The sequence below is a fragment of the Rhinolophus sinicus genome, linkage group LG10 (assembly GCF_036562045.2).
Source record: "Rhinolophus sinicus isolate RSC01 linkage group LG10, ASM3656204v1, whole genome shotgun sequence".
Classification (NCBI taxonomy): Eukaryota; Metazoa; Chordata; class Mammalia; order Chiroptera; family Rhinolophidae; genus Rhinolophus; species Rhinolophus sinicus.
The window spans coordinates 34,335,507-34,359,329 of NC_133759.1; the positions used below are offsets into that span (position 1 = coordinate 34,335,507).

The following is a 23,823-nucleotide window of genomic DNA, read 5'->3' on the forward strand; positions in this document are numbered from 1 at the left end:
CTTGGTGGAGGGGGGTGGGCAGGTGGGAGGTTGTGAGGCTCCCACCTGCTCTTCTGCTATTTCTTTAACTGGAGGTTTCAGTTGTGTGTGGAGTAGGCAGAACTTAGTAGTACGTGGGCCAAGCTAATTAAATCCTACACAGTAAAAACAACAATGAGAATAAAGGCCAAATTTGGCCATCGCATGTCTGTCCCTCTTGCTCCGTCCCCTAGCCTCCCAAGAAGCCCGGGGCAGTCCTTGAGGCCCTGGTCTGCATGGGTCTCCAGTCCCATCCTGGGCCCCCTCAGTGCCCAGGAGCAGGTGACGATGGCAGCTCAACAGGCACTCACAACGGGTGTGTTTGTGGTGGCAGAAAAGCAAAATAGTTACCAAAGCAGTGGGTAGAATCTTTGCTGGATGGGTCCTCCCTCTCCCTTTGCCAGAATAGATTTTTTTTTTTCTTTCAGCTCAGCGATATGCCAAGAAAATGAAGTTAAAGTAAAGGAGAGAGAGAGAGAGAGAGAGAGAGAGAGACCAAAGTGTCTTTAATTTGAATAGCTTTTTCACATGGGAAAAAGGGACAGTTTGTTGCGAAATATGTATCTTCATTACGGTTGGTATCAGCATTGATGGAGAAGCTCTGCAAACTCTTGGGAGGCCCGACTCCAGAGGAGCTGCGTCTCCACCTTGGCTTCCACATAGTGGGGGAGCACAGCCTTTCATTTTGGGGTGCCTCAGCTGACCCATCGGTACAGCCCGGAAAGGACAGTGCTCAGGGTTGCATGTGCCTCCCAGAGCTGGGAGAGGTGTTCCAGATGAGGGCATGCACTTCCTGTGGTATGGACCACTTCTGGCTTGTCTCTGTACTATGCAGGGCCCTTGCTTAATGAAGGTGTGTGCGGAGTGGCCGAATGATGGATGAATGACCGTGAGAGTGAGCGTGTGTTAAAGATCCGGATAGGCAGATCAATGAATCCAGTTTAACCATTCATTTCACCCAAGGCATCAGCGTGGTCCAGAGAGAGGGGGACTCACAGCCAGGAGCTGCAGAACTGGCCTGACGGTCAGCTCCGTCCTGCCCAGGGGCCCCTCTCTCCCTGTTGCTTTGGCTGAGAGAGGTAAAGCATAGATAGCATGTGCTCGAGCCGTTATTTTTGCTATTCAGACTAGAAGGAGCTTACAAAAATCAAAGTCTCATTTATCATGATGGATGTTCGGGAGGTTCAGGTTAGCAGCTGTAGAAGCTGTAATTCACATTCAGATCAAGCCTTGAATGTGTTCTCCAATCAACAACAAAGGTGAGACGCTGTTCTTACTCTTCACGCCCCTCACAGGTGAGTCCACGGCAGCTCCCAGAGGCTACAAGGGGACTAGCCCATAACCTCACAGGTAGCAGGGGTTTAAAAACTGGTTCTGGAACCCAGGTGTTTGGAGTCAACACTCAGGGTGAATTTTGCTGTCCCATTGCTGTTTCCTGTGACATCCTGGGGCCACATATTGAATGTGCAGCCCTGAGCAGTCGGATCCAGGCCTTAGCTGTGGTTACTTCTGGCCAAGTTAGTCCTGAGAACAGCCCTGACTTTGAGGAGTCCCCCCAGGGGAGCCGGGTGTGTCTCCCCAAGCTCATTATCTGTTCTCAGAACTTTATAGCCACAACTCATAAATTGGTACAGTGTGACTTTGGCTGTTGGCTTGGAAGAGACATCAGGGGTGATTTAGAGCTCCTGCAGGTGGGTTTCCGGTTTGTGTCAAGGCATGGCAAGCGTATAGAGGACGGAGGCCTTTGTGAGTGGTTTTCCTCCTTCACACTCAGACACTTCAGGGCCAGGTTTACTGCTCTGAGATTGTAAAGATGCCAAGGAAGGGAGACTGGGCTGGCTGTTCCTGTGCCGGCCTCAGATGGCATCTGCTTGTGTGGACAAAGATAGCATCACAAATGTCTCATGCGGGGGGTTCATCTTGTCCCGAGGGTGTCGCCCAATGCTCCCAGGACACACTCACCCCTGACGGCAGCAGCAGCAAGGTGGCCTAGCCCTCCCTACCTCTGTCTCCTCCCTGGTGACAGGCATCCCCGGCCACGCGTCCATCTCAGCGTATTACCGACACCTCCTTCTGTCTCAAACTGCTTCCCTTCCCCCAGAGAGTACTGTGGGTTTGAAATGATGGTCTTTAATCATTTCTTAAGTGACCAGCCCAGAAATCATTTCTTCGTGCCATACACACAAATTAAATCATAAATCCACACTGGACCCTGAGTGGGAAGGCCTGAAGTACAGCCCTGCATCGAAGCAGAGAGGGGGCCCCCCCAGGAGAAGGGAATCAGCATACGCCTGGAAGAAAGGCCAGGGCCTTGGAGAGAAGGAAGATGCATCCCTATTTCCTGAGCTTGGGCTGCTTTAACAAAATACCATGAACTGAGGGGTTTCAACAACAGACATTTATTTCTCCCAGTTCTGGAGGCTGCTGGGAAGTCTAAGATCAAGATGCCAACAGATTCAGTGTCTGGTGAGGGCCTGTGTCCTGGTTTGTGAGGCGTCTTCTCGTTATGTCCTCACATGCCCTTTGTTTGGTGCTTGCACTCAGAGAGAGAAAGAGAGCAATCTCGTGTCTCTTTCTCTTTTGTAAGGGTGTTAATCTCCTCAGAGGGGCCCTACTCTCATGACCTAGTCTAACCCTAATTACCTCCCAAAGGCGCCACCTCCAAATACCTTCACACTGAGGATTAGGGCTTTCACATATGAATTTGGGGAGCACAAACATTCATTCCATGGCACCTACTAACTCCCCTTCCTCAGAGGGGCCCTTTTGTAATTCTGTTGTTTTGCTCTGGACAAAAGAGTTCCCAGAGACTGCAGATACTACTGTGTTTCCCCGGAAATAAGACCTAGCTGGACAATCATCTCTAATGCGTCTTTTGGAGCAAAAATTAATATAAGACCCAGTCTTATTTCAATATAATACAAGACTAGGTATAATATAATATAATGTAATGTAATGTAATATAATATAATATAATGTAATATAATATAATACCGGGTCTTATATTAATTTTTGCTCCAAAAGATGCATTAGAGCTGATGGTCTGGCTCAGTCTTATTTTGGGGGAAACAGGGCAGGTGGGTTCAGGTCATTAGGAAGGTGCTCATCTTAGGGTTAGGGAGTCTGGGCAGCCCCATCCAGGGCTGAGCCATCCATACCCCACTATCCAGAATCAGCCAGGACAGAGGTTCTTTGATGACCTCTGAGAGGCCAGAAGGAGGAGGGCAGGAAGGAATGAATGAACCCCTGGCATAGTGAGGAACTGGCAGCACTCATTAAGAGAGACTTGGTATTGGGGGTTGCAGGTGGTGATACTGAAACATACCCATGGTTCCTATTTATTTCAAGACTCAATTAACATTGTGCCCCCCTCCAGTGTATTTGGAGCACCCTATATCTGTCCCCACGAAGCAAAGTCTTCTGCTTCATTAGGTTGGTGATGGGCACCAGCCTAGCTTCTAAGCATCCTTGACTCTTTCCCACTGCCATTTCCTTTGCCTGGAATGCCCTCTTTTATCTACCTAGTAAACTCCTATTTATGCTTCAAAACCCTAATCAGTTGCCCTCTCCTCCAAGGAACCTCCCCCTCTCCCAACTAATATAGAGAAGGACTACCTCTTTTTTCCCCATTCCCATACATACTGCTCTTTACACATTAATCATGGTATTTTGTAATTATTGTTAGCATTTGTGTTCCTTGAGTATGAGGGCTCTAGCTTACTCTACTCTGTATCTCCAGCACCCAGGCCAGGGCCTAGATCCAAGGAGGGATGTTTCTGAAGCTTATAGTCAAGTGATTGGAGCCCGAGGGTGAAAGAGCTGCTGTCTATCTTTCCTCTGCCTCGAACATGCTTTGTTCATGTAAGTCACACACCTTCTGAGCTGAGAATCTGAATTTCTTCCTCTGCAAAATGGGAAAAATAAAACCAGTGCCATCACTATTTCAGAAGCCCACAAAGAAGATGAATCTGTGAATGCATTGGTAGGGGAATGTGTCAAAACCTTTTAGCCTCCTTGAAAAATTCCATTAGAAAGTCGAGGTGTTGGTAGTGCAATTATTATTTGATTCCCAAATGGTGAGGGCGCTTCCAGAAATGTGCTTTGCTTGATGAGCCAATACATTTTCAGCCCCCACTGATGAATTTGGGAATCGAATACCTGTCATCTCGAAATAATTGACACATCTTGGTGATGCGCTTACATTCCTCTGATGAAATTCTGGATTCTTATTGCGAGCGAGGAGAAAGACGTGTTGCATGGGAGCAATATTGTTTTATGGACCTTTATCTTGGTTATTAACAAATGAGCGTTACGTGTAGAAATGGTAAAGAGGGAATTCCGTAATGAAGTTTCATAGGATTATAATGATTATTAGCCTGAGGATGAAATCCAGACTTCAATGCTCGCGGTCTCCTTGGCACTCACTGTTCTGTGCCCACTAATGCCGGTGGGCAGCAGGCTGGCTACTTCTGGCCCTAGACGCCACCCTGAAGTTATCCGGGAAGTGGGCATCAAGGTGATGGGCCCCGTTAGCACATTTGGCCTCGGGTATCAGTAAACAATAATTGTAGGTGCCCACATGCCATGTAAATAGCAAACTTCTCATATTCTAGGAAGCTGGCACCCACTAGAGGTAGGAACAGTTATTGTCAGTGAGCATGCCTCCTGGCCCCCACCCCCACCCTGCTGAGCAGCCCAAGCACCCTCTGGTCCTCTGGAAAATGGAGCCAGTCCCACTATTTACACTCTCTTCATTTCCCTCTGCTCATTGGAAGCTACTGGAAAGATGAATTTGCCTTTCCGAGAAGGCCTCTGCAGAATACCTAGCGGCCACATCCATACAATCACCTTTTTACATCTGGTCAGGCATTCAGGCAGGCAGGGACTCAGAGGGCTCAGAGCCAGCATATGACATAGACCATAATTGTTGGTTTTTTCCCCTCCCTTTGGAAGCAGAGAAAGTAGGGCAAGATGTCTTCAGTGAGCTGAAAAGAAGCACATCTTGTCTGTTTCCCAAGCCTCTAACCTGACCTCGTGTGCTTGAACATGTGCGTTCTTGAGCCTGAGTGCACATACACATACATACAGAATATCCCGATCCCCGTGAATAACCTACATTAGTAAGTAACTGGAAAGGGCATCAGCTTTGAAGTCAGGCAGACCTGGTTTCAAATTCTGCCTCTGCCACAGACGAGCTGTGAAATATCCGGCAAGTTGTTTTACCTCTCCGAGCCTCAATGTCATTGCCAGTGAAATGGGAATGATGCTATCTTCCTTACATAGTTTCGTTGAAAAGGAACGGTCAGATGAATGATTATGTTTGTCCGTGAGAAATAGAAAAATAAGATAATTTGGTTTTTAAATTACAGAGTTTGTTTTTTTCTCTGTCGTGTAAAATAAATCCAGGCTGATAAGGTACTCCATGGTATAGTGTTGGAGACCCAGGTATATTCTCACTTGTTGCTCTGACAGCACACAATTTCCACCTCACAGTCCAAGATGACTGCTTGAGTTCCAGCCATCATGTCCACTTTCCAGCCAGGAGGAATGAAGAATGAGGGATGAAGTGCTAGCTTTCTTTCTTGATGCTGACGTCTCAGGAGCTATATACTCATATACTTCTGCTTATATTTCTAGATCTCAGCGACTCAAGCCAATGCCCATGCATTGTCAAGCCTTAAAGGGAGTGTTCCATGTGATGGGACAAATGTCCTTTAAAAACATAACACAGTAGCCAGGTGATGGATGACACATTACCTATACTGGACACATTATGATTTTATAATAGAAAAATATAACCGCTACTTGTAATTGAGTAGTTATTACACGCCAGGTACTGCACCAAACATTCTGTATTCATTATCTTATTCAATCATCAGAACAGTTTATGACATAGGGACTATTGTTGTTCTGTTTTTACAGATGAGAAAACTGAGACACAAAAAGATTATAAAACTCGCTTCCTATGGCTATAAATGGTGGAGTCTATAACTCAGAAATTTTTACTTCTTTCCCCAAGAAGTCATGTTGGCATAGTTTATATTTAGCAAGATACACACTAATTGTATTGGTGTCAAGGAAATGTACTTGATTTTAAAACGCTCCAATCAGTGATCTATCAAGTCTTTGGATTCAGGCAGTCCGTGTTCAATTTCTGACTTTGCCACTGGCTTTAGGACTTTGGACAAGCAGCTGACCTTATTTGAACCTCAGTTTCCTAATGTGCAAAATGGGAATAATTGTAGCACATGACTTAGCACTGTTACGAGCATGAAATGATGTCATGCTGAACACCCAGGTACCTGGCCTATGATAAATGATTATTTAAATACTGGCCATTGTTATAATTAATACAATTATTGTTGTTAATATTGACACAACTTTATGACCAATTCTAGCAGGTGGGAGTCACCTTGGCAACCCACAGACCTTGCCTTAGAAGGGTGCCGAGGGTGGGAGGGGGCTGGCCCAACATCCTACCCTATCCTGTGCTCTGGAGAACATGCTCGCCTCTCATTTAATTCCAGGCCTTTACTGGCCTGCCCCAAAGGCCTGGGGGGAGAGAGCGGGCCAGGAAGAGCAGGCCCCTTCCACTTCATCAGAGGGACCAGAGCAGTGGCCTCCTGTCCAGCTGGACTCCTGTCATCCCTTCAGCCCTGAACTTGTTTCCTTTGCCAAGCTGCTCAGCAGGGCCTGCTCCCACTTCCCGCCACCCTCCCTCCTGGCTCTCCCTAGGGTCCCCACCCGCTGTTCCTTCCCTAGGCCTTCCCTGGTGCGCTGTCTTCAGTTGAATGGCTTCTCCTAAGTGCACACTGAGATTGAAGTGCTAAGTGCCCCCTTAACACCTCTGATCCTTGCTGCAAGCTTCTCCCTTAATCATGTTTCACTGACAAACCTGGAGGCAGTTGGTGATGCTAATGTTTATCCAGAAACTGCAAATAGGGAGGACACAGAGCACTCTGCAAATTACCTCTCAGCACCTGGGGACTCAATACGCACTGGAGAGAACACACTATCCACCCTTTTTCTGCCTCTCCCAGAAGCAGAGCCCTCTCCCAGCTGCTCTGCTTTGTGGTCCCCACTAGCCTACTCACATGGCCTCCAGGGGTCGAGTGCCTAGGGTTGGCCCTGCCCAGATGCTCAGGGGGGCATCTTCCCTATTCCAGAACCCGTGAGCCTCATTTCTCTGTTCAGAGGCTACTTCAGATTTGGTGAGGTTCCTGGGCAAAAGTCATGGGTCAGACCCAATGGATTCTGCCAACTTTGTCTGCCTTTAGCCTTTTGGATAAATGTCATGCAAAGGTTCTGCCTTTTCACGTTTACTCCTACTAGGAGAATTTTGGGGATGAGTGTAACCTTATTATTTCAATATTGATTATTGCTTATGGTTATTTCACTTTTTCAGAGTTGACTCTGAGACTTGGAAAGTGCTACATCCACTGTCACTGCAATTCAGGAGCTGAGACCAGGCCCAACACACTTTCCTGGCAAAGGTGTGGCAGAGCCAGACCTGACTTTGACTCCTGTGTGACCTTGGACAGACCTCTTTTCTCTGACATTCCGGGGAACTTGGGGGGCATGCCACACTCTTTGGGCCCACAGGCTAGGCCAGTGCAGAGTGGGGGAAGGATTCCTGTCCATCATCTGTCAAGACATCTCTGGTAATACAGCTTGAGACTTGCAGCCTCAAAGCTTTTCTCCATTATTACTGAAAAATACAAATCATTTATTTTGCTCACTTGTCCCACTTGAATGGTGTGTAATATTGTTATAGATTTATGTGTTTATGACTTTGTGACCTGGGGAGAAGCTGGAAATTCCACTGTGCCCATTTCTACTCCTGGGTTTCTATAAAGGTCACAGCAAAATTATTTTATCAAGTACACCACAGAAGGGAAAAATCTTAATCTTATATTATACATATGCAGCACTTGACCTTCTCTTGAGATGCGGCACCTCTTAGCTACACTTACTTAAACATAATGCAGCTCTTTCCTGGATGCACACTGAGAGAATAATTAGGTGCCCTGGCCTCCCAGCCAGAGAGGAGGCTGTGCTGCGGGGCTGACCCCAAAGATGAGAAGGAGAATGAGTTGAGGCAGGCGACGCCAGGGCAAGGGTGAGTCTGAAGAGCTGCAGGAGGCTCATCCTGATGATGGGGATACAGGGGTGGGCGCAGCAGGCCCTGTGGCTTGTGCTGGTTCCCCTGCTGACTATGCGCCTCTGCCAAGTCACTCATTGCCTTCCCCAGGCCTCAGTTTCCCCATTATAGCTCTTGGATGTGCCAGTTTGGTCCATGGGTCGCAGCTGCCTGGGGCATTGTGTTAAAGATTCGGAGCGCTGGTCTGGGTTGAGTGGGAAGGGGTGCTGTGATTAATTAGTGATGTCTGTCTGGCTGGCATAAGGGGTGGTGATGGTAGCTGTGCTGGGTACTGGCCAACCCTGTGCTAGGGCATTTCTAAGGTCCTTTCCCACCCTGGCTACCTATGATCTGTGGACTCGCCAAAGCCTTGGGGCGAGGAAGCTTGGCAAGGGAGAAATAATAATACCTTCCCTAAGAGAAGAGTACTATTTGCCTTGTCAGGTTTTAGAGGGAAAATGAAATTTGTGATTGGTGTTTTGTTTCTGGGTGTGTTTTTTTTGGTTTGGTTTTGGTTCTTTTGTTTGTTTGTTTTGTTTTTTGTTTGTTTTTCATATGGGCTCTGTGGAAAGCAGAGAAAGCAGGGGAAAGCAGTGCCAGTTCTGGATGTGATGACCCATGACACTCAGCATCTGTGTATGAGGTGGCCAGCTCATGTCCCCTGGCTCACCGGAAAGAGCATCGGCCGCCTGAGAACTGCAGTGAGAAGTCACCTTCGTTTGTCTTAAGAACTTGCTTATAAATTATTTTGTAAAGAAATTCATCAAGGTCTGTGTCAGGGGAAGTACTTCAAAACAAGGTTTTTCTCAAAGGGTAAACACTTCAGTTTGAAAATATGGGAAGCAGTCTGACTGCTAGCATATGTCCCCCTTGCCCGCTGCCCAGAGTTACCAGATTGATGGTGTTTTTAGAATGTTGGCAGCCAGGCTCTGATTTGGGTGGAGAGAGGGCCTGGAGAGGGAACATCTGGGGAGTCCCTACGCGCTTCACACCTGGGCATAGCAATGGGAGTCTAGGCCTGGCAGCTGGTGGCCCAATGCATCCAATCGGGATAAAGGACTTAGGGCCCCTAGGAGTGGCAAAAGTGATCTGTCCCTTACCTTCCTCTGCCCTGAGAAGCATTTCCCTGGGGGTGGAAAAGGAAATGGGGAGGGCATGCTCCCTTATAGGGCTCTGCCCTGGCTGCTGGCAGGGTACTTCTGCCCTCTTCTAAAGGACAGATCCTCTGTCCCCGCCCCCAGCAAGGCTCACCCACCTCTTTCACCACCTGGTTGTGACATTGGCTCTTCTCCAGGAGGCCTTGCCCTGTCCCTGAAGCCCAACACGTTGAGGATTTCATGCCCATCTGGCCATTTGCTGCCCCTGGATTGGGGGCTCCTCTGGGTCCCACTTGCACTTCTGAGTCCCTGCATGCCTACCTTCCCTCCTCGACAACAGCACCTTCTTTCCCAATGGGAAGAAAGTGACTCTCTTATATGTACCTCAGGACACATAGAAAGTGCTCCCCAAATGCGTGTTGAATGAAGGAGACATGCGTATAAAAGGGAAGGGCCCTTCCCTGCTCTGGGCCCTTTCCTAATGTCACCCACCAAACCCTCAAAGTCATAGGGACTAGCTGCCAGAGTGCTGCAGTTTTAAGTGAGAACCCCAGGAACAAGACAATGCCGAACCCAGATGGATGAAACCTGAAGGATGCGCAGGGACACGAACCAGACAGTGAGTCCTTGCCTTTGGTTCCCAGCGCCCGGCCCGGTGCCTGGTGCCTGGCACCTAGTAGGGGCTCAGTGCATATCTGTTAAACAAACGACTGATTCTTAACCAATCACCACGTTCTCCTTTACTAAATGACTCTCGAACCCATCTCCATCGCTCCCTTCCCAGTCCCCCTTTACTCATTATCATTCTTTTTGTCCTACTATATCTCTGCTAATTGTCCCCACTCCTCCAATCCACTCTTTTCCCAGCAGCCAGTTTGATCTTTCAGAAATAAAAATCCAATTGTGTTTCTTCTTAACTTTAATCCCATCAATGACTTCTTCCATGGACCTCAGGCTGTAAAGTCCAGGGGCTTGATGCCATGTGCCCAGGTTACCTCTCTAGACTCAGCCTCCTCACAGGATTGAAATCCCTTCTGTGAGGCTCTGATGCCCAGCCCAGCCTCCCATGCCTGGACCTGGCCTTGGCTGTGCTGTGCCTAACTGCTCCCTGAGGACAGGCTGCCGTTGGTGACAAGAACCTAAGTGCCCACCCCCCCGGGACACTGCTCTTCTATTTGTTGCCCTTCTGTCATGACCACTGATCTCCCCAATTCCACCACGGCAAAGCATCCCCATTTTGACCCCATCTCTTTAACAACTTCCATGCTGATTGATGCATTCTGGGCTCACTGTTGCTGCTGCTGTCTGAGCAGCTTAATAGCACTGGAAGTTATAGTCTCCTCTGTGTCATGGTGCCTACAGCATTCATCAATTTCAGCAAGTGTCACCAAGAGTGATACGAATGTGTGACACAGCTAAGTATCCCCTCTGCACAGGCCATTACAGCGGGCACTGGGTCCAGGGAGACAGGAACTGGAGATCCATTTGACTTCATGTGTGCCGGTCCACACAGAATTGAAAAAATGCCATGGCCCCCATAAATGATTCATATTCTTGGCAACCTCTATAGCTACCCAAAGTTTCTCCAGGCAAGCCAGGGACCTGCTCTCTCTGAGTCTTGGGGCGCTCTTTTCCTGTTGCCCCACCCTCATTTCTGTATCAACTTTTAGCTGTGCATGTACCACCTTCTCCATGCAGCCTTCCCAGCTCTCCTTTACTCTTCCCTTCCTCCAAAGACATCTCCACCTCTGGGACAGAGGTTGTCTCTGTAAACAGCCCAGTGTAACCTGTCCTGCTCAGCTCAGCTCAGCTCCTTGGGGATTGGAGGGTGCCATCCATACTTTTGTGTCCTCCCCAAAGTTTAAACATGTAACAGATTTTCTTTGATTACTCAAGTTCTGTACATACAATGCAAAACATTGGGAAATAACAGAAAAGCACAAAATAATCATCATTAGTAATGCTACCAATCCTAATTTTCATTTTAGTGAGTATGACTTATATAGATGCGTGCATATATATGTATATGTGTATATTTGTGTCTGTAATGAAGTTTATACTACATATTTAGTTTTAAACTTACTTTTAAAATATTTTCCTATGGCATAATTTTAATGACTGTGTAGTATTCTATTATATGGATGTTCCATAATTTATTTACTCAGTACCCCATCATCTGACATTTCAGTTCTTTCTTTTTTTCCTCCTTCCTTTCTTTTTTCCTTCCTTCCTTCCTTTCTTTCTTCCATGTTTTGAATGACACTGGGATAAACAACCATTAACATAAACCTTTTTCCTCATCTGCTTACTTTTCTTTAAAATGAGTCTTTAGAAGTACGATTGTTGAATCAGTGCGCTGAAAGTCTTAATACAGAAAAGCTTTTAGGAATCCACACTTTGTATGGGAGTTGCCCATCATCTCATTGCGCTCTGCTATTAAGAGCATATTATTATTCTTGTAGTTGTTGTTTTTATCACAGCTTTTATCTTTGGGTCTTATCCCAACAGGCCTTTGGTGCATAGTCAATCCGAAGAGCCACAGACTGCGTATGCCCAGGTGTAAGCTCACGCTGAGCACCGGGGAGAGGGAAGTGTAAAGATAACAAGACCCAGCATCAGCCTTCAGAGAACTTTCAGACTAGTGCAGTAGTCGGATGGGTGGAAGCACGCATGCCTGGGAACGACTTCTCTGCTATCCATCTGCCCAACATGTTAGCTTGAATATAAGGGGAAATGGGAGTATCACAAAACTGGGGTCACAATGGGATGTCCTGGAGGTGCTCAGGGGGACTTATTTGTGGGAAGGGCAAAGACTGTTAGTGAAAGCAGACAAGGGAATTCCAGCACAGCGGCCCCAATGCCACCTCTTTCCAGGGAGCTTCATGCCTGGCGTTCCAGAGTCAAGTACCCATGGTGTCAACTATCAATAATGTGTAGGTGATGGAGACATTCGGCCCCAGGACTGAGTCTAAATATCGAGCCCAATGTGAGGCCACAAGACCTAAGGGAAGAGCTGTGCAGGGCTGTGTGTATGTCCCACAGAGACCTCTTGCTCCTCACCGCAGAGTTCTCCGCAGCTGCCCAGAGAAGCTCTTCTGCTGGAGCAAAGTGTGGAGAGGAAGGGGAGGTGTTGGGAAGAAGGAGCTCAGGGCTGTGAACCTCTTTCTTCCTGGCCAGAACCAGGTGCCCTGCCCCTGTCACGGCTGCCCCACGAGGCACGCAGACCTCTGAGCCAGCTGCGGAGCTGCACCTGCCTTGAGAAAAAGGTACCCGGTTTTTAAGCAGGAGATGAATATTCATTGGCATAAACCTTTCCAAACTCATTTGGGGGAGAAAAATTAGATCAGGAGAAGTAATCAGATTATTAAAAAGAAAGAGCAAGGACAGGAGGCAGCAATGGAGGGAAGAATCACATTAAAAATGCAAGGAGAGATTTCTTTCCTGCAGAGTAGCTGTGACCCTCTGGACCATATGCTGGGAATAGTTAAGCTCTCCCACATTTCTGCTGCATAAAAATGTTGTTTTCTGAGCCTTCAATTGAGGGGGGAGGGGCAGAAGCTATGTGCACCCTCCACATATGAAAATTATACAATCATGTTTTGAGGTTTTCATTTTATCTTCCTTCGATATCAAGAAAAATTGTGAGAGCTAAAGAGGCTCTGGCGAGTGCTGAGTGACAGGTTAAAGGGCTCCAATAAAGATTAGATGGTCCACTATCTCCTGAGGAAATTGCATAAAAGTGGTTATTCCCTCTTGCTTCTATTAATTTCCTCTTCCTGGCTGCTTGGAAATGCCTTATAACCTGATGCTGCAGATGGGCACGAGAGGCGCTTTCCATTATCTCAATCACTGCACTGTTTATGAGACACTTAATCTGTTTCTTTATAAAGTAATAGTACTGTAGGTGATGGATTTAGTGTCACTGGAAGACTGCGTTCAGGAACGGGAGGGGCGTCGTTTCTCAAGAGCATTGTAAGCACAAGGTAATTTGTTACCTCATTGAGGCGCTGAGAAGTTGAATGGGCGTTTCAAGGTGACCTTCTGGATATCAGTTAGAGGTCACATGTATAGTCCCTTGTCACTTGAAGGAGACAAATCTGTATGTTTTGCCTGGGGAATGGAAAATACACACATGCTTAGGGATGGGGTACTCAGGTCTGGTCTCTTCCTCTCTGCCAAAGTCAGGGGTAGGGAAAGAAGTGTATGTGTGTGAAGGTGCCCTCCCCACCCCAAAACTCCATTTATCACCTGTCTGAACTGCAATGGAGGAAAGTTAGCCCCCTTTTCTTAAGAAAACAAAGCAATGGTGGGCGGCACTGGTATCAGAAACATACAGCCCTCCAAGTTACAGGTGGCCTGCTTACTACGGTCTGTGTGAACAGGAATATGAATACAGGGCAAAGCACCTGAGCGTCTTCTCTTTCCACCCACCCACTGGAATAAGAATGAAACCATCTCCGCTGAGATTCTGGGCTGGGCACTCTCTGACCTGATTTCCCTTCCTACCTCTCCTATTCTTCTACCTCTTCCCTTCTCGCTTTATCTTTGCTTCTCCTTCTGAATCTCACCTCCTAGTCACCACAAGAACATGTTTCTTAGGGTCCTCATCTCATAACAATGGGCTCCAAAGTGACGCACATCCTCCCTGACCAGTGTCCCATTTGCACGCAAGCGTAGCAGAGCTCCCACTATCTCGGAGGAATCAGCGTCCCGTCGTCGGCTTCCCTCCCCAGGAAGGGTGCTTCCTAAAGGCTGCCCCCACCTGCACTCTGCTCTATTTTGCTAGCATGTGCCTGGCTCAGGGTAGATCTTCAATGAACATTTGTTGAAGGAGGGGCTTGTAATGCTAGGGACAGTGCTGCGTGTAATTCAGTCTCAAGACAAAGGCAACCCCTGAGTTTTGAAATGATCCTGAAGCAAAGAACTGTGTTATCAACCTCGAAATTGCTTTTAAGTATGAGTACGTGTTTGGTTAGGCGATCACAGTTTATAATCACTAATTTCTGAAACCGTAGAGCCTTTCAGCAGATCTGCGGTCTCCAGGATGCCAGAGTCCCCACCATGCTCTCCCGTGTTACTCCCAGCTCCTTTACATACTCACGTGACTTACCTGGGCCATTTGCTTTGGCTTTCCTTGGACTATATACATTCTTTGTCAGAATCTACCCACGTATTACCTCTAATTCAAGTTGCTTTTTCTCAAGGGACGGAATATTTTTATTTATTTTTCTATGTTAAATTTTTAGTAAAATCACACTGTTGTTAACTTCTTTTTTTTTTTTATTGGGGTGACAACTTCTATTTCTGATTAGTGGTGTCTGATACAAGATGAGTTAAAAAGGCTTTTTGGACTAGCCTGGCATTTTAACCCTTACTTAAAGCATTGATTCTGTGAGAAAATAGAGCGTAAGTTTGCTTATAAGTTACAATCTAAAAGTTTAATAAATGGACTTAGGAATGCTGCTTTTTTATAAATTATGGAATGCCTAGACACTGATTTTATTAAAATATTAACTTATGAAATCTGAATATTAAGACGATTCATCCATTGGGTAATTTTAGGTAAAATATTTTTTATAGGCATAATGATTCAACTAATATATAAGACAATCTGTGCAGAAATATATTTTTCCATTTGGTTTCAGGATTTATTTGTCTGCTTTGGGATTCAAAACTTATATTCTAACCCGGAATTCAAAAAGTCCCTGCAAAGAAAATTTGTTTTCCAAAAGGGCGTGGGTAAGTGGGGGTGAGGAAGAATTAGCATTATTTAGCCCTATTAATGGTAGGCACATTTTCATATTTAAGTTTGTTAAATTCTATGGACCTGTGGGAGTTGTTGTGACAAGCGTAAATTTATTTTTTGTAGACCCTTTTTACAGATGAGCAAGTTGAGGTGCTGAGGGATTACATAACTTGCCAATGATCATCCAGCAACCAGCAGAGACAGGCATCAGACCCTGGAGTGTCTGACCACTGCCTGGTGCTTCCTGCCTTGGGAGGATGGAATCACACCCTCTCCCAGGACCTCTCTCCCCAGTCTTTTGTGAGCGTCTCTCCTTAAAGTCCAGCTTGGACCTGCTATTCTCCATTTCCTCCCCTGTGGCCACCTTAGAGTCCAGAGACTTCGGAATCCTCAGTTCTGTCTTTCTTCATCAGAAATCCCAGCAAGGCGCTTTCTAAATTCTTTCGTCACTTGTGGATATCAAGATGATTATTTATGCTGTTAACTTATTAAATGTAAAGCAAAGAGGCTTTTAAGTGCTGGAAAGAAAGTGAAAACACCTTGTTCCTCTTGGACTGATACATTAAGAAAATTACAGTGTGGAAGGGACCAGATGAATGTATGAGAGGCAACCTTTCCCCTCCCCTACTTTCCAGGGGAAGAGCTTCTGCTGTGTTTGGACAGCACAGGCTTGGGATTTCTCTGTGTACTTCAGCACAAGAATGGAACGGGGGCCGACAATGCTGGGTGATTTACAGTGGAAAGGACCAAGAGATTCCTACAGGAAACAACAAAGAGATATGGAAAGGAGAAAGAAAGAGTGGAGGAAAGAAACAGAGGGAGACACGATCCTGAGTGGGTTTAGAAAAATAGATCACTACGCCAAATTCTAGGATACTTTGGGCATGTCATTCATGGTTTTTCCTTTGTTGTTTTATTTGTTGAGTCTTTAGTAAAGATTTAATTCTTTTTTCTTTCTACAGAGAAGTTTCTTTTGAATGTGCTAAGATGGGTCAACAAGTGGTGCATTTTTACATGTGTTAAAACACAAATCTTGAAGAACCTTATTGGATCATCTAGACAACATTTATCCCAGTGTTTTCAATGGGAGTTGAATCCCAGAGAATACTCTATAAAGTAGGGCTCTTCAGTGAGAAAACATAGCATTCTATATCCCATTTCTGGAAGTTCTGAGAAATTCTGTAATAAAAAATGAGATTAATTTTTTAAATTCACATTTTTAAAATATCTGGTCTTAGAACCCTTTTGTAAGTAACAGGTGTTAACGATGCAGAGAAGGTAGATGCCGTGGGTCACTCTGGGGTGATGCCGTTCCAGCACATTCCATTTCAGAGATAATTGCCTCCTATCCAACATGAGCTGCCACCCCAAGGCACTTCCGGAGTAACTGAAATACCTCACTGTAAGTGAGCAAAGAAGTGAGAAAACTTTCCCAGCACAGGAAAGAGTCCTTTCTTCTTGTCTTAATAGATAAGCTGTGGATATTTTCCAGATAGTTTGTGTGTATATCATGACTATCATTTCTCCCACAGTGTGATCCTGGGCAACTTTTTGAGCCTCTTCATGTCCCAATATCCTCATTAGCAAAGTGGAGGTAATAATAGCTACCCCACAGAGTAATGCAGGTAAAGCACTTAACAAGAATGTTAACAGATGGTGGCTACTAATATTATTAAAGAATGCTCTGCACTTTCCAGGAGGGAACTATATATTTGGGAAGATGAGCTTTGTCTACGTAGCAGCCATCGCAATGGTACTTCTGTTACCGCAGTGATCACGTTGCGTTATGATTGTATGAGGACACTGGATCAAGAGCTCCTTGAAGGCAGGCTGTGTTCTCTATGTGCCCTGGATCAGGTCCTCAGAAGAGTCACAGTATATGTTTGTTGAATGAATTAGTGATGAATGGAAGAAAGCCAAATGAATTGACCATACAGGCGGTTTTACCTAGTCTCAAAGCAGGATGAGCTAGTACAGGTTTCCTGGGGACAGGAAGAATCAGGAGCTGAGATGGTGAGGAAGGGCCTCGGGGAAGTAGAGCAAGCAGGAGCAATATTTTGAGGAATCAGCAAGGAAGAGGCTGATGTCTGAAGTAGTAGAGGGTCTCTGTAGATGAGGCATGGTGAAAGCCCAAAGGATGGGCTGGAATCGGACTTTTTGGGACATGGGTCTTCACAGTCTGACCATATAGGGAATTAAGAGGAAGCGCCTTTTATCTGAGAGTACCTCTAGTGGCATCAGGCTGTGCCAGACTTTCCCAACCTTCTCCACAGTCATGTACATGACAGATAACATCAAGTGCATGACACATTCTCTGGTTCACTGCCTGCAAAGCTATCTTTTTTTGCCCCACCCTCTACAGCATTTCAAAATGCAATTAAGGAAGAATAATGTTGTTCACACAGTAACCTTGAAATCACTTTAATTTCTTTTTAAAGAATCACTCATGAATTTCAGTCCTTTCCCATCACTCATAACAAGTGCTTGTTAACACAGCCCACAGTGTCCCTTGTGTGTTGCAACATGACATTTAAGAACCATGGGTCTGGTTCATTGTCAACCAGGACCCCTTTCCATCCAAGGACATTAGGCAAGGTTCCGTTAGTGGATGGCTCAGGGTAAGGCCCTGGCTGTTAACCAGGTAGAAAAGGGAGGGAATAACCATTTATACAGCACTTAGATCCCAGACACTGAGCTACACATAGTATTCATTTTCTCAAATCTCTCAACACACCTGAAAAGGAAGGATATTCATATTGTTCAAGTGAGAGAGACCATTGGTACCAGGAAGGTATTTTTCACTAAGAATGTTTGAAGAATTAGAAGTGTTAAATGGGGGTTTTCTCAATCTTAAACGCTCGCTTTGTGTAAGGGGCTATCTCAATGTCCATTTTCGGGGGGCAGAATCTTTCATTTTCCAGTGCAAGGGAAGGACCTCTGACTGCCATTCTTCCATTAATTCTCAGATGGTCTCTTTGTGTTCCAGCCTGCCCTGCAGGGATGTTCAAGGCCAGCCAGGAAGCTGAGGGCTGCTCCCACTGCCCCTCCAACAGCCGATCCCCTTCAGAGGCATCTCCCATCTGCACCTGCCGGACCGGCTATTATCGAGCAGATTTTGACCCCCCGGAAGTGGCATGCACTAGTAAGTGTATAGTAAAGGCTCTGGGCTGGGGAGTTCGGTTTGCTGACAGTGCGAGTGATGGGCCTGGGGCAGAGGAGACCAAGACAACATTTTCCAATTGCTGCACTAAACAGAAATGCTAGCTCTGGTGCTGAAACGGACAGTTCCTGCGTGGGGCAGGCAGGAGGGCCTCTCTCTCTCTGCTTATTATTACACAAGGTCAAGATTGTTCTTTCTTACCTTCTCCTCCCAGATGAGAGAATCTTCTTCCCACCAAAGCAAGACAACTCCTGCCAACCTGATGAGTTCTTTGAGTGCAAAATCAAGATCCACTAGGATATTACAATTCCTAGCAAATCTTCCAGTCACCTCCTCCAAGAAGCTTTCTTGGTCCCGTCAGCTGAGAATATCCTCTTTTCACCTGGCTTCCTGTATCTCTGTGACCAGGCTCTCCTCAGAAATCTCATAATTTTATTAATTGCTCAATTATTTTGTACTTGTCTTCTCAGTTGCCAAATGTGTTCCAGGACCATATATCCATTTCCCTGTGTCCCTTGTAGTGCCTAGTATGGTGCAGTGTCTGTGCCCCCCCCAAATGACAAGATCGGAGTCCTAGCCACAGTGGGTATCTCTGAGGCATATATTCTAGGAGGTGGGGCTAATGCAACAGTTCCACCATTATCCCATCCTCTGCTTTAGAAGGAAGAGCAGTCATCCTAACAAAAGTGGGGCAGGAGTGACTCCACTTCCTGGGTAGGGATTGGGGAAGCAAAAATTTTTTCCCAGTCTTTCCCCCCATAATTGTGGGGAGGCAGGAAGCACTACTCTCCCTAAACAGCACTTTAGAGAATGTGCTCCTACCTCCCTAAGTATTGCATCCCTAAAGCATGGGCGATTTTTCTTTTCAGTATTTCCACTGTATGCCAAAGTCAATGCTCCAGGTTAGACTCTAATTATGTTAGAACTTTATTCTGCATTGGATGCTGTTGCTTGGCTCCCTGTGAAGAGGGACCTTCCCTTCACCTCCTGGACCCAAGTCCCTTCCATGCACCCCCGGAATAGAAGGGTACAGAGGGAATGTTTCATACATACTTGCAGTTTGATGGACAAAAAAGTGACTTAGCTTTGAGTAGAATTTCTTAATTCTGGCCTTGCAGTGTATGTAACCTTTGCTGGGTAAAGAAGAGGAATGAAAGTGTCTTCCAGATCAAGGTCCTGAGGTCGATCAATGTTTATGGATTTGAACTGAGGAAAAGCTCATCCTCTTGTAAACTGATTTTCCCACCTCTCTGGTGGGTTGATATGAACAAAAGTGATTCCATTTCTGCTGACTAGAGTCCCTGTCTTTCTGTTGCAATATCTTCTCTACTGATTTCAGAGGTTCCCCTTTGGGTCTCTATGAGCCCGAGAAACATTGTTTAATGTACTTTAGAAGTCACTTAAGGATGCTGTATCACCACTGCCTGAATGTCCTAAGGACTGGTCTCCATGATTGCCAAAGCATATACCAAGGGTCTCACAGTCTCCCCCCCAAAACATTCCCTTCCATTTCTGCTTGTGAACCCTCTCTTACCAACTAAGCTCTCTGTGCAAATCAACTAAACACACATAATAGGAGCCTGTGCCTCTGAGCTTCCCACTTCAGCAGATATACCCTATAAACCTGGCCAGCCCCTGGATAAGATCACCTAGAGGGAAGGTACGCCAATGACCAAATGTTCAGAGTGCTGAGGTGGGGCTGTCCTCCTTGCCATATAGCATTCCTCCTATGTTCCTCTAAAGGTTTATCTTCAGCCATCTAACCTGATGTGCTTGGACCAGCAGGAATGATTCCTGGAATAAATAGGAATGTCCCAAAGCCTCCAATCTGACCCTCAGTCCACCCTGCCTACCCATATCCTGAGTCCACCTCATTAAAATCAGGTCTCACGGGCTTTTCTCTCCTGTCTCTGGCCCAGCTAACTCTGAGGTTAGGCACACCTTCCTCACTCCCTGTGGTCCTACCATCATTTCCCTGTCCTGCTCAGAGTATGGGTGAGAGCGAGACAGGCCTGTATGCATCACCACACCCTTTGCATAGACCTGTGCTCTTACCTCCCCAGATATAGAGTGCTAGGGTCAGACTAGAAATCGTTAAATCAAAGGCACACTTGTCTGTGGTGGTCAGGCTCCATCAGTGAGACAGCAGCTCATTGATGCATTGTCCAGCCTCGGCCTGCAGGGGCAAGCACTTTGTGAGGGTCCCAGAGGCTAGACTGGGCTGCAGCACAATGCTAGGCAAAACAAGTGTAAATAAACCTACTATTTTATTGAGCCTCATTATATATTTGATTTATTGTGTACCAAGGAAGTACTGTATGAAAAAGTCAATTTGTTGGCTTTTTATAATCTCATTAGGGTTTCCTTTTAAAGCATTCTAATTGGAGGTACCATCTGTTCTCTTAAAAAGACATTGCACATCACCACAGTAAATAATTTTTCAGATACCAGGAGCATATCTGGAGCTGTTGAGGCCAGGCACAGCCCTACACCATGGCTTTGGGGGCCCTGGCTGGGTCCACAACTGGAGCAGGGCAGCTGGACACAAGTCCAGCCCAGCCTGAGAGAGGCTGGATGAGGTGGGGATGGCCCAGGTGCTTTTCACTTTGCAAGTGCCGTCCTCCATCCATCCAATCAGGAACCAATTATGGTCCAGTGTGGCAGTGGGAAGACCTAGGTAAAGGGAGCTTTGTCTTTCTAAAATGTGCAGGACAGTGGGCACCTAGAGTGTCCAGGTCATGTGGACATGGGGAAAGGGGACAGTGTCAGGAGTGTCTAAAATCCCTGGCCTTCAAGTCTATAAAGGCTTAAGGTTTGGCCTATTACCATCATCTTTAAATGAGACTATATCAACGGTCATACTCTTGCATGGACAGCACTGAACATTTTATAAAGAATCTTACAGTTCAAAATGTGCTCTTTAACAAGGCTAAAATACTAAACAGTGCACTGAAAACTAACATTTTTAATGAATTCCATTAATCTCTTGGGACCAGCACATAGATATTCATTGTGTTTCTATAGTGTTAAAAATGTTCACTTATTCTAAATTAAGCATTTGCGATGCATGATAACTTTTGTAGCCTTGTGTAAACATTTCTTCATTTTCGTTTATTCTCTTCTGGGAGAGCCTGGGATCCCCTTGACCTCTGAGATGTCCTGGAAGCCCTCTGTGTGCAGCCTTGTCCTTGACAAAGTTTGTGACTCAGCAGGTATTTGTGTGCCCCCCAAGGCAGTGTCAAAAGCGCTGGTTGGGGCTCCAAGTGTAACTGGAGGAGGGGGCGTATTGAGCTTGGTATCTGAGTGTGACGATGTCATTGCTGCTGCTTTGTAGACACCCAGCCCCCTTCTTCCTTCTTCTTTGGCACCTCTGCCTGGAGTTCTGGATCTGCTGCATGAATGCCTGGCTGACCACCTCCTTGCCCAGCCATGGCCAATACTTGTTCATATTCAAGAGGAGGCCTTGTCCCCCGATGGCTCTGGAAAGAGAGACGATTGAGAAGGCTGCTGTAAGCATTTAGGGTACACACTGAAGCAGGTCAGGGAGGCCCTCAAAGAAAGAGTGACAGCCTAAGCCATGGACAGGATGAGGTGGGAGCTTGGGAGACAGCTAGAGGCAGGTCACAGTTGACCCCCACCCCTCCCTGCTAACAGAACTCTCTGAATGAAGCCAGGCTACGTGAAGAGTGGGGTTCGCCTTTCGTGAGGAGTTACCCAAGGGCCATGTGCAGCAGGAGACAGGAAGAGAGATCAAGGGGAAGGTGCGTCCCACTAGCCAGGGGGGTCTGTGACGGGTGGGGGCTGAGGAGCTGGCTCTGAACTTCGGTCTTACTGAGCTTCCGCTGAGGGACTTGTCACCTTCTTCCTCCTACTGTCTCCCTGGGCTACTGCACAGAGACCCGGAAGCTCCCTAGGGAGTCCTGGCGTCCCCAAACTGCCCCAATCTTGATGGGTTCTGGGAGAGCTTATTGAATCTGCGATTGATTGTAGTGCTTGTAAGATGAGCGTTGGCACTTCCCAGACAAAAGTTTTAATCTTGACTCTGTCTCTTACTTTTTCTGTGACCTTGGGTGAATTCCATAACTTTCTTGCATTCTGTCATTTTATTCTCACGACCTCATGATAATGTATGCCTTTCTGGGTTGTGATGAAGATTAAGCAAAATAGTATTATAGAATCTTTGGCACCATGCCTGGTTCATAGCAAACTCTCAATTGGTGTTAGAACTTGCTTTTGGTTATATCTCTGGAAAGTGTGAAGACTGCAGCAGATATGGAAGTTTCCATCACGATAGGATGTTGGAGATCTAAAAATAAAAGTGATACCCTCAGGGAGAGTCCAGGTTGATCTGGTCCGTGTCCATCACAGCAGAATCCATTGTGTGGCCCCGGACTCCACATTCACCTTGACCTGAATGTCCTTGTGAAAACAACGTGAAGGTCATGGCCACTGTGACCAGATGTGGTGTGGGAGGAGGGGGGAGGTGCAGACCGAGCATCTGAGGACTCCAGCTGCTCTGGAGCCTTCCCCTCCGGGACTGAGAGGACTGAGAAGCTGGACAGCAGCAGTGACAGACACGACTGGCTTTAAGTTCTCAGGGAGCAGGGACATAGTGACACCTCAGGGTCAGACACGCTTCTTTCCACAGGCAGGTCTTATGTCATGGGCAGTGTGACAGGGTCGGGCGGAGAGAGGGAGCCAGGGACACATGAGGAAGTGCACAGCATTGTGAAACCAAGTACTGAAATGCATGTCTTCAGTTTTAAATAGTTTCTAGTTTACGGGGAGACGAAATGGGAAGGAGGAATTTATGAAGCAGGTGAAAATAGATAATTATGCCTTATAAAATTGCTGTCTGTGAAAAACTATGCAGAAGGACTGGTGTAAAAATAATTACCTTGTTACATTTCTGACCACAAAAACCCTTTTTCTGTCACCCACCTGGGAAAGACTTTGATGGATCACAGAGACAAGCCAGCGCTTGGCTTATTTCTTTACATCTTTTTTAAACATGCAATGAGTTTCCCTCTGCAGTTTTGATTATAGAAAGGGGATGAAGTAGGGGCTCCAGAGGTCATGGTCTTGTCCTCTGGGCTCTCCTGCTGTCCCCTTACATGAGGGGGCACGATGCCAGCCAGCCCACTGGCATCCCCCAGGGACCACTCCTGACCTCCCTCCTGACTCACACAGAAAGGCATAGAAGCTGAGTGGCAAGGCAGGGGCTTGGGTGTGACCTGGGCATGTTACAGCTTCTGCGAACAAGACTTCTCATCAGCAGAACTGGGCGTGGAGGAACCGATTAGGTGATTGTGAGAATTCAATAGTGAAATGCCAGAGAAGCCTCGAGGTGAGAACTCAGGCTTGTCTACCTCCAATGCTTTGACCTCACACATCCTGGGAGCTAAACTTGGTAGCTCTTAGAGGATGGTGCAGATGGTCATGACTGTGATGCTGATTTGCTGTTACACTCACTCTTGAATCTGCCTCCTACAAAGCAGGATGAGAACCTATTCTTCCCTCTCCCACCGCTGCGTATGCCAGTTTATCTGGTTGAAGCTTATGTTTCATCCTTTTAGGGGCTGACAGCTGGCCTCCTGTTTCATCCCGACTGCCCCAGGGTAGTGGGGTTGTCTCTGTGGAGCAGGGTCATGCTCCTTGGATG

General features: G+C 46.5%; 1 protein-coding gene across 4 annotated transcripts in view; it reads left to right on the top strand.

Moving 5' to 3' along the window:
- The window catches only part of EPHB1 (EPH receptor B1), a 420,104-nt gene that overhangs the window by 263,418 nt on the left and 132,863 nt on the right, over positions 1-23,823 (top strand). For 3 of the 4 annotated variants that reach the window (XM_019748047.2, XM_074312877.1, XM_019748058.2), the window contains one exon: positions 17,988-18,143. The exons of the other annotated variant lie outside the window; for it this stretch is intronic. In XM_019748047.2, the coding sequence (XP_019603606.1) occupies positions 17,988-18,143 (156 nt within the window). The remainder of the gene's footprint in view (positions 1-17,987; positions 18,144-23,823) is intronic. 4 annotated transcript variants of the gene reach the window in all.